The sequence below is a fragment of the Monodelphis domestica genome, chromosome 6 (genome assembly GCF_027887165.1).
Source record: "Monodelphis domestica isolate mMonDom1 chromosome 6, mMonDom1.pri, whole genome shotgun sequence".
Taxonomy (NCBI): Eukaryota; Metazoa; Chordata; class Mammalia; order Didelphimorphia; family Didelphidae; genus Monodelphis; species Monodelphis domestica.
In genome coordinates, this window is record NC_077232.1 from 259199872 (window position 1) to 259209682 (window position 9811).

Sequence of the window (9811 nt, forward strand, 5' to 3'; positions counted from 1 at the left end):
CATAACCAACTGTAACAATGTGCCAACTAACTGTTAAGAGCCTTGGAAAGGAATCTTGCCCTTTCCTGCCTTATTTGGAGGACAGAGTCCACAAGGGTGGGGGAGGAGGGGTAGTCTTCCAAGGTTTAAAAATGGTAATTAAATGGTTTACTTTGTGTGTACGTATGTGTATGTGTATGTATGTGTGTGTGTGTGTGTGTGTGTGTTTTGAAAAAAGAAAAGTCCTTCATTTTGTAACTGCTCTACCAGATTCGTTCATCATGGAACCATCTTGGAATGCGAGGAGAAAGACTGGGACTTTACCATGAATCTGAATGTCCGAAGCATGTATTTGATGATTAAAGCATTTCTTCCTAAAGTAAGCTTCCATCTGCCACTCTCCCAACCTTATAATAACCATCAGATTGTGTCCATATCAAAGGCCAGAAACCAACCAGAGTACACTTATCAAGAGATTAGCTAAGGCTAATCCCTCTTGCTGGGACCTTGATCCCATTCCCTCCCGTCTCAGCTTGGTATTTGCATCTTCTGTCATTCCTTCTTTCTCTAATATTTAACTTTACTCCTTATCTAGTAGCTCATTCCCAATGACCTTCAAATATGTGAAGGTCTTCCCTATCATACACACACACACACACACACACACACACACCCCTCCATATTACCCTGCCATTTTCTTTTTTTTTTTAAACCCTTACCTTCCGTCTTGGAGTCAATACTGTATATTGGCTCCAAGGCAGAAGAGTGGTAAGGGCTGGGTAATGGGGGTCAAGTGACTTGCCCAGGGTCACACAGCTAGGAAGTGGCTGAGGCCGGATTTGAACCTAGGACCTCCTTTCTCTAGGCCTGGCTCTCAATCCACTGAGCTACCCAGCTGCCCCCAACCCTGCCATTTTCTTAAGCAAATGGCTTGTATCCTACACTGTTAGTCTTCTCAAAAATGCTTTATACACTTGCTACCTCCTTCTGCTCACCACTTTCAATCCTTTGCTTTCTGGGTTCTGACTCTAACAACCTCCTGAAATCTCATTCTCAAAAATTGCCAATGATCTGGGGCAGATGGGTGGCCCAGCATATTGAGAGTCAAGCCTAGAATGGGAAGAGCTGAGTCCAAATCTGGCCTCAGATGCTTCCTAGCTATGTGATTCCTGGGCAAGTCACTTGACCTACTCACCTCCCAACTGCCTAACGCTTGCCATTCTTCTGTCATGGAACTGATACTGAGACAAAAGGTAAGGATTCTAATTTTTAAAAAAAATTTAATGCATTTTCTCCCTTGCTGATTGATTTCTTTACTCATCATGGTAATCCTGCTGGGCTAGTTGGCTGGCAATGGCTCCATAGCAATGCCATTCCTTTCCTATAAAGGTCAAGTGAGAAACTGGGAAATTGCTGTACATTGTACATTGGTAATTAGATAACATGATAAATATGTATATTTATTTGTATATAAATGCATAATTTAAATTATATTTAATAATATTATTTATCACATATGCTTATTATCTAAAACTATATTCACAATATAACATATAATTCCATAAAATTATGCCATATTGTAGAATGCTATTATATTGATCAATATTTGATATACATTTATTATAATATCAATTAATAATGTTGTATGCTTATCATATGTGTTATTATATATTTATTATAAAATGAACCTTTGTAGCTAGGGCATTTTTAGTCTCCAAAGTGGAATGTAGATCATCTTATATTTATCTTCTTTTGGCAGATGCTTGCCCAGAAATCTGGCACCATTATCAACATGTCTTCTGTAGCTTCTAGCATCAAAGGTAAATCTGCTGCCAATTTTCAGGGAATCCTACTTCATCTTATGTTAGCCACTAGGTTAGCTATAGCCTGCTCTCAGAGAGAGATGTGTCCTAGATAACCACCATCTGCACAGAATGGAAGCTCCTCGAGACCAGATGCCAAATTGTTTCTGCCTATGTAGCCCAACATCTAATACAGTTATAAATCATTGATTGATCACCTAGAAACCTTTTTTATTACTCAGAAGGGATTTTCCCCTCCATAAATATTAGAACTTTGACCACAGCTATAAACTAGTTGGAAAATATTTCTTGTCTGCCTTGTGTTGTTCACCTTTTGATTGAAATGGATAGAAATTATGAAAGAACAGTCAAGATGTGAAGAGCAGAGGGAAGAGAACAGTGTCTTGGACCATCCACAGACTAGGAAATTCCTAAATTATTTATAATTTGCTAAGCTTGTCTTTTAGAGACTTTGAATTTTTGTCCACTAATTAGTACACTAAATTAGTGTATTCAGTGTTTTAGTACTAAACACCCATTTAGTGACAATATCCTCTAAGTAGAAACAAATTCCTTCTTGCAAGGGATCTGTCCATTTTGAGAGGGTTGTTCAGTCTTCCTGACCACCCAAATACCACTTAGTAAATGGCTACACCAGCCACATAGTACCTAAGTGGTCTGGGAACATTAACAGACCTACCTCATGCTTTTCTGACAGCCTACCAAAGATTATCGTTGTAGGTCATTGGTTTTTCCCCTCTCAATTTCTCGTCAGTCCAGTAATATTTTGTCTCTAGCTCGCCTTATGAAGCCATCCCCTCAGCTAACACTGCCCATGACCAATCTCAATCTGAACTTTACCCATCCCAAACATCCCCAGGACTCATGGAGGAATTCAGAGTTGGAAGAAATTCAAAATCCATGCAATCTCAGACTGAGCAATGGTGGAGACTCTTCCCAGGACTTGGTCATAGGCCAAAGAACTGGGTAATAGCCCACAAGTTCCATGCCCCAACATGGATCAGGTCATTCCACCCTATGGCCAAGGGAGGTCCATAAAATAAAGGATGGTATGATGAGTCCTACAGTTGCTTATACACACTCATGAAAAAAGAATGGCACCCACTTGGCCCATGGAGGTGGAACAACCTCAATCATGTGAGCAGCACAAAATGTTCATCTTGGCTGTTCATTTCACCTATTATATCTGGGTGGAAACTTTATGAATATGTCCCATTCTGCCTCAGTGGATTGATAATTCTGCTTGACTTTGCCATATGATATCTATCCGAGTCCTTTTCCATAATGACCCTCACTGAATAGCTGGTGATGCAGTGAGTAGAGCACTGGACCTGGAGTCAGGGAAAGCTGAATTTAAATCTGGCCTCAGTTACTTCCCAGTTGTGTGACCCTAGGCAAATTACTTCACCTCTGTTTGTCTCAGTTTCCTCAGCAGTAAAATGGGCATAATAATAGCACCTCCTATGAAGTGTCATTATGAGGATCAAATGATATATTTGTAAAAGGCATTTAGCAGAGTGCCTGGCACATAGTTGGCATTTTATAAATTTTAGTCCTTTTCCTTTCTCTTTTCCCTCCCCCTAGATTGCCATGAGTATCCTTAAGAGGTACTTCCACTAAAAGAACTTCTGAAGTATTTTTTGTCATTCTATTCAGGACACTACCCCCATTTTGCAGACCAAGAAACCGAGATTACTCACTAAATTTACATAATGTGACCATAGTCACACAGTTATTAAAATGATTGAGCTAAAACTTTCACCCAGGTCTTTTGGAGTCCTAATGCGGTATCTTCACCCTCGCCAGAAGTCCAGACCTTAAGTTCCTGACTTCCCATTTATTGCAATGTTCTTTCCATTCATATCGCCAGTCAGATTTGTGATCTTACGAGGTGGATATCTTCTCCACTGCCGTGGATCAATCAAAGCCTGCTCATGCCTGCTTCTCCTGGTCGCCATTAAGAGCGGACACCAGTGGGATCTGTAGACTAACCATTTGTCTTCTTTCATACTTGTGCCATTTGATAGCATTGGATGATATTTATACTTAATGCCATGTCTCTTTCTGCTTATGCCCATCCTATGTCTCCCTCACTGTCTTTTGTCTTTAAACCACATCAAGAAATATTCCCAAATGCCCCTCCTTGCGCCTATGTGTGCCCCCACCTTGTCTACCTTCAGACCTACCCCTGACTGAAGCTACATTGGCTTTCTGGTCTTTGCCGCCAGGAACTGTCAACAGATGTGTGTACGGCACCTCCAAAGCTGCTGTGATTGGATTGACAAAATCCGTGGCTGCTGATTTCATCCACCAGGGCATCAGGTGCAATTGTGTGTGTCCAGGTGAGTGATGAGTCAGAACCACTCTCTGGGAACTTGGAGGAAGGCTAGCTAAGCTATAGCCTGTGAGGAAATCTCTATGGCCTTATTTGAAGACAAAATCTGTTTTGTGTGATTTTTCTTTTTCTTTTTCCTTAAGCCCTTCCACCTCAGAATCAAGACTGTATTTTGGTTCCAAGGCAGAAGAGTAGTAAAGGCTAGACAATGGGGGTTAAGTGTTTTGCCCAGGGTCACACAGTTAAGAAATGTCTAATTTAAATTTGAACCTGGAACCTCTCATCTCTGGGCCTGACTCTATCCCTCTATCCACTGAGTCACCTACCTGCCCCCCTTGGTTGTTTTTCTTTTTTTTTTTTAAATAAAACCCTTACCTTCTATCTTGAAATCAATACTGTGTATTGGTTTCAAGGAAGAAGAGTGGTAAGGGCTAGGCAATGGGGGTTAAGTGACGTGCCCAGTGACTTTGACTCAGTTTCCTCATCTGTAAAATGAGCTGGAAAAGAAAGCGACAACCACTCCAGTATCTTTGCCAAGAAAACCATGGATGGGCTCACTGAGTTGGACAAAACTGAACAATAACAAATGTTGCTTTTAGACTTTGTTGTGCCTCTCTATGATGCAAAGAATACCTTCTCCTCACTTTAGCTATGCTGGAGATACAAATACAAATAAAAAGAAAGTCAATCCTTATCTTTGAACACAGTATCATAAGGAACAGATTTGACCCTACTACTCCCCTGCTTTAAAACCTTTAGGCAATACAAAGTCTATTATTTAAAGTCCTCCATAGCTTCAACCTCTCATTCTAGACTTATGCCACATCTCTGCCTTCTGCGTACTCTGCATTTCAGCCAGATTGGATGCCTGGCCTTTCCCTGAACCCTGTATTTCATTTCCTACTTCCCTTTTCCCTCTTCGCCTCCTCTTGCCCCATAGTCTCATGCCCTTTTGCCTAGAATATACATCCTTTTAAAGTCTGCTCAGGATCTTCCTTTTTCTTTATTGCTTGATCAGGTTCTTCCCTGCTTGTGAAGGTATCCTACTCTATTAGTATTCTCCCTTTCCTTAAATTATATGTTATCCACGTATCTGTGTTCATGTTAAACTCCCAGAATATAAGTTCTTTGAGATCAGGGAGCATTTTTTGTGATGTGTGTATACGTGCTTATATCTCCAATGGCTGTAGAATGCAGTTAGAATGCAGTTGCATTTTGTGGGGGGTGTTTCGGTAGTTCAATGAACTGAGAGCCAGGTCTGGAGACAGGAGGTCCTGGGTTCAAATGTGACCTCAGACCTAACCGTGTGACCCTGGGCAAGTCATCTAACCCTTATTATCTAGCCCTTCCCGCTCTGCCACCTTGGCACCAAAACACAGAATTGATTCCAAGATGGAAGGATTTTTAAAAAAAATAGTAGCCTATGGAATGAATGACTATTTTTCATTCTTCTCATCTTAATGAAGTCTCTGAGATTTGAGGCATATTCCTACGATTTGGAGATTCTTATTAAGTCATGACAACAAGCGCTTATTACGTGGCAGGCAGTGTTCAGGAATGGGAGGACACAGATAACTAGTTTCACCTCTACTTAACACCTGTGCTTATGAATCATCGCGGTGCGGACAGGTCCCCGAGATGCATGCCGGGTAAAGCACAAAGCCTGGTAGGTCCTAGCAGACAGGAAAGCCTTTGGGTGTAATCTCTGCAGGGGACTGCCTCCTGCAGTCAAGAAGGGAGAAGTGAAGGGCGTACAGCCCTAGGAGGTACGCAGAGCACCTTCACATCCACTTTCTCTTTGATCCGTGCTCATTTGTTAGGAGTTCGCTATAGAGCATTTGTCTCTCTGTATTCTAATTATGATAGCTAACTCATGCATAACAAAGGAAACCTTGCAGGTCCCAACAGTAGGTATCCTTGGTTTTCTAGTTGGGAAATTGATGCTCAAAGAGGTTAAATGACGTCATTGCCAGGGCTGGTGAGGATACGGGTTGGCTCTTCTAATATTCAATCTAGCACCAGGTTATTTCATTTGAAACTGAGGTTGGTTCAGTTTTCTTAAATATTGTTCTAACAAATATTATGCCGCTTCTAAGAATAAGGTAGTTGTTTATTTATTTTTAAGCCCTTACCTTCTGTCTTAGTGTCAGTTCTAAGAAAGAAGAGTGGCAGGGGCTAGGAGTTGAGGTTAAGTGAGGCACACAGCTAGGAAGTTCTGAGGGCGCAGATTTGAACCCAGATTCCCAACGTGGTGTTCTATCCCCTGGACTGCCCAGCCTCCCCCATAAAGCAGTCATTTAACATAACTGCTATTCCCCTACCTAGAGTAAGAATGGGCCCTGTGATTTCAATGATACAGAGGTCTCTCAGAAGAGAAAATCAATTCTACCAGTGTACCTTCTCTGCAATGTATGATCTTAGCAAGTTGGCTAAATGAAGAACATACACACAAAACTCTGGAGTGAGACCAAACAAATTAAAATGTAATTGGAAATATTTAACAAAATAAATGAAAAAATGGTAAAAAGACAAATTATTTGAATTTGTGATTTTCTAAGTAAATATTCAACCAGTGACAGGAAGTGACTTGCCCAGGATCATGTAGCCAATAAGATTTAAATTGAGGACTTGAACTCATGTCTTCCTGGGTCTCCAACCATTATGTTAATATATTATAACCTTTTCCACTAAAGAATTTGATTTTTCTACAAAAAGCATAGTTGCTTAGAGCATATGCTAGAGAGATGATGTATCATTACAATAGAAGGGCTACATATAGAGTCAGAAGACCTGAGTTCAGATTCCAGTTCTACATCCTAGTTGTATGACCATTTAATTTCTCTGGGTTACTTTATCTATAAAGAGAGGGAGTTGTAGTGAAAGCATACCTCTTCACACAAGGCACAAAAAGGGATTGTATAAGCTAAGATTACAGCCATTGTTGGTCACTGCATTGTGTTGTTGTTTTTCAATTTATCTTTCTCACAAGGAAAATATATAAGGAAGGCAGAAACAATCAGATATAAAGCCCCAAATCATCAATAAAATACATTTTAAAAAATAAAATGAGAATTTTTTTTAACCCTTACTTTCCATCTTAGAATCAATATTGTGTATTGGTTCTAAGGCAGAAGAGTGGTAAGGGCTAGGCAATGGGGGTTAAGTGAAGTCTTTCTTGATTGATTTATTCAGTCAAGACTGAGTATGAATAGGGCCTGTACAGCTCTTTGAATCAATCAAAGCCATTGCCTTTTGGAACACTCCTGTGAAATTTGCATTGAAGGGAATTCTCATCAGTTCTACTCAACAGGAAAGACTTTGAGTATAGTCTCAGCAATGTCTTCCATTGGAGGACCAGCATAGTCAGATAGAGAGAAGTCACATTTGTTTGCAACTCTATATATTAACCAAAGAACTCTCTCAGAACTTGGAGTCATCTAGCTGTTGGAATTAAGAGTCAGGAAAACCTCAGGTCAAATCCTGCCTCAGGCACTTATTAGATGTGTCACTTTTGGTGAGTCATTTAACTTTCATCACCCTCAGTTTCTCCTTCATGATAATATCACCCACCTTAGGTATTAAATGAAATAACAGTGCTTTGTAAACCTTAAAGCATTATGTAAATGCTTATAGCTATAATGATGATAATGGTTATAAATTCCAAGACTCTGGAAGCTAAGAGGAAGGGAACAAGTCATTCAAAGCTGAGTCAGGAGGGGGAAAAAATGAGTAGCCCTAGGGGAACACGCTAAAAGAAAAAGAGAAGGAAGAAGTTGGCAGAGAGCAAAGAAAATGAAGAGGGCCAACAATCCTCCTGGAATCTTAGGGCAAAAGACTCAAGCTTTAGCCACTGGGGTTATTATACTTTTCTAGCTATAGACAATTTAATATAATCTTCTATTTCATTACTCAGATGTTTCCAGTAGCCTGAATTTTGCCTCAACCACAAAGAGACCAGTGGATTAACTAAAGAAAGAAAGAAATATAAATTAAAGCAGGGAGCCTAACCTTTGCCTAAAAGACAGAAATTTTCCTAACTTGGGGCTCAAGACTATAGCAGTCAAATTCATAACTTATTATTTAAAATAAAACATGTTTTGCATGACTGCAAATATGTAACATGCCAAATTGCTTGCTGTCTTAGAGAGGGAAGGAATTTCAAATCCAAATTTTCAAAAAAATGAATATTAATTTTTTATATATAATTATGAAAAAATAAAACAAAAGGAACCATGTGGACCAGAGGGGTCATTACATTGCCCCTAAGCTTAAACTCAGCTAATGATTAATATAAGGTGTTATAAGAGGATTTGGATTCATGACTACTAACATACCTCCTTGCTCTAAGTCTATGGTCTTATGGATCCTTGCCTCTTGTACGTATCCTTATCTAAAGAAAGCTAACCTTGGGAGCCAAGCTACCCTGAATTGGACATTCAATTGATGGTGCTGCCAGGAAGGCTAGCAGTGTGTTACTACCTGGCATTTAATTTATTTTAAACCACAGCATATCTCGCATAGCTTTGGCTAGTATTCATTGGTTCAAGAAAACAAAAAAACACCCCATTCCTCCTTAAAAATGGCAGAATTTTCTAAATTTAGGCAGACTATTTCCCTTGAAGGAAAAGTTGAATTGATTGTTGTGGGTGCTTGGGGTAAGAAAAAGAGCTATAATTTAATCATATTTCAAGTACGTAGGAACTTCCAGCTATTCTTAGGTGCTCATTATATGGAGTAATGGGTAATAAAAGATGTTTGGAGAATGTGATTCTTATAGCAAGTGGTATTTTCAAAAGCATTTGGAAAATGTATTATTAAGTCATCAGATTGGTTCTAATGGGATGACTCATTTTTTTGGTGCCATAAGAAGTGGGTGCCATAAGAATACTAGAAGAAGTTGAAGTGTCTGGAAAGAACCCAGAAGATGTGACTCTAGTAGGAACTGTATGGAAAAGTTCTGTCACCTCATTACCTGCCATGATATTATGCGATCAAAGTAGTAGCTTCTCCTGATTAGGGTATTCAAATGAAACCAGTGATCTGCATAGCTGTTTTCATTTAGCATTCATTCTACATTGGCAACCATAATTAAATATGAAAGTAAGAAATTAATTAGTTGCACATTATGGACCAGAAGAAACTGTGGGAGGCGCTGGGAAGATAGAAGGATCAACCAATCCTTGTCCTCAAGGAGTGGAAAGCTCTGTAACTACTCAATGAGAGCCTGGGGATTGGGTGTTAGGACAGAAATTTCCCATCCCAACTTTTTCTTCCTGGTATTTTTGTTCTTCTGGTGATATTAGGGCTTTTTTTTTTTAATTTTGCTTATTTTTGGTTCAGAGGTATGATTTTCTTAGCATGCGGTACTCCCTGTGAGTAAACTCTCTCCCTGTACCAATTCAAGCTGGAACCTTCTCTGCAACCTAGAGCCAAGCAAGGGCCACATACATAGCTATTAGGAATGAGCAGCAGGACTTGAATTCCCATCTTCCTGATTAAGTCAACTCCAATATGGACTACCGATTGGGTAGTAGGAGGCAGCAGAGTATACTGGAAGGATTGCTGGGTTTAGAGTCAAACAAGTTCAAGTTTCAGCACCTGGATAACTTCAGGCAAGTCATTCAAAATATGCTTCAGTATTAGGCTTGATGGTCTTCTAGATGTAAATGTATGA

General features: G+C 39.7%; 1 protein-coding gene across 3 annotated transcripts in view; it reads left to right on the forward strand.

Annotated features, from left to right (window-relative positions):
* Window positions 1-9811, forward strand: part of BDH2 (3-hydroxybutyrate dehydrogenase 2) — a 43515-nt gene that overhangs the window by 22544 nt on the left and 11160 nt on the right. For all 3 annotated transcript variants that reach the window (XR_008912996.1, XM_007495865.2, XM_007495864.2), the window contains exons 5-7: window positions 250-358; window positions 1739-1799; window positions 4031-4144. Coding sequence is in view for 2 of the 3 variants with exons in the window: in XM_007495865.2 (XP_007495927.1) it covers window positions 250-358; window positions 1739-1799; window positions 4031-4144 (284 nt within the window). In the remaining variant the exon portion in view is untranslated. The remainder of the gene's footprint in view (window positions 1-249; window positions 359-1738; window positions 1800-4030; window positions 4145-9811) is intronic.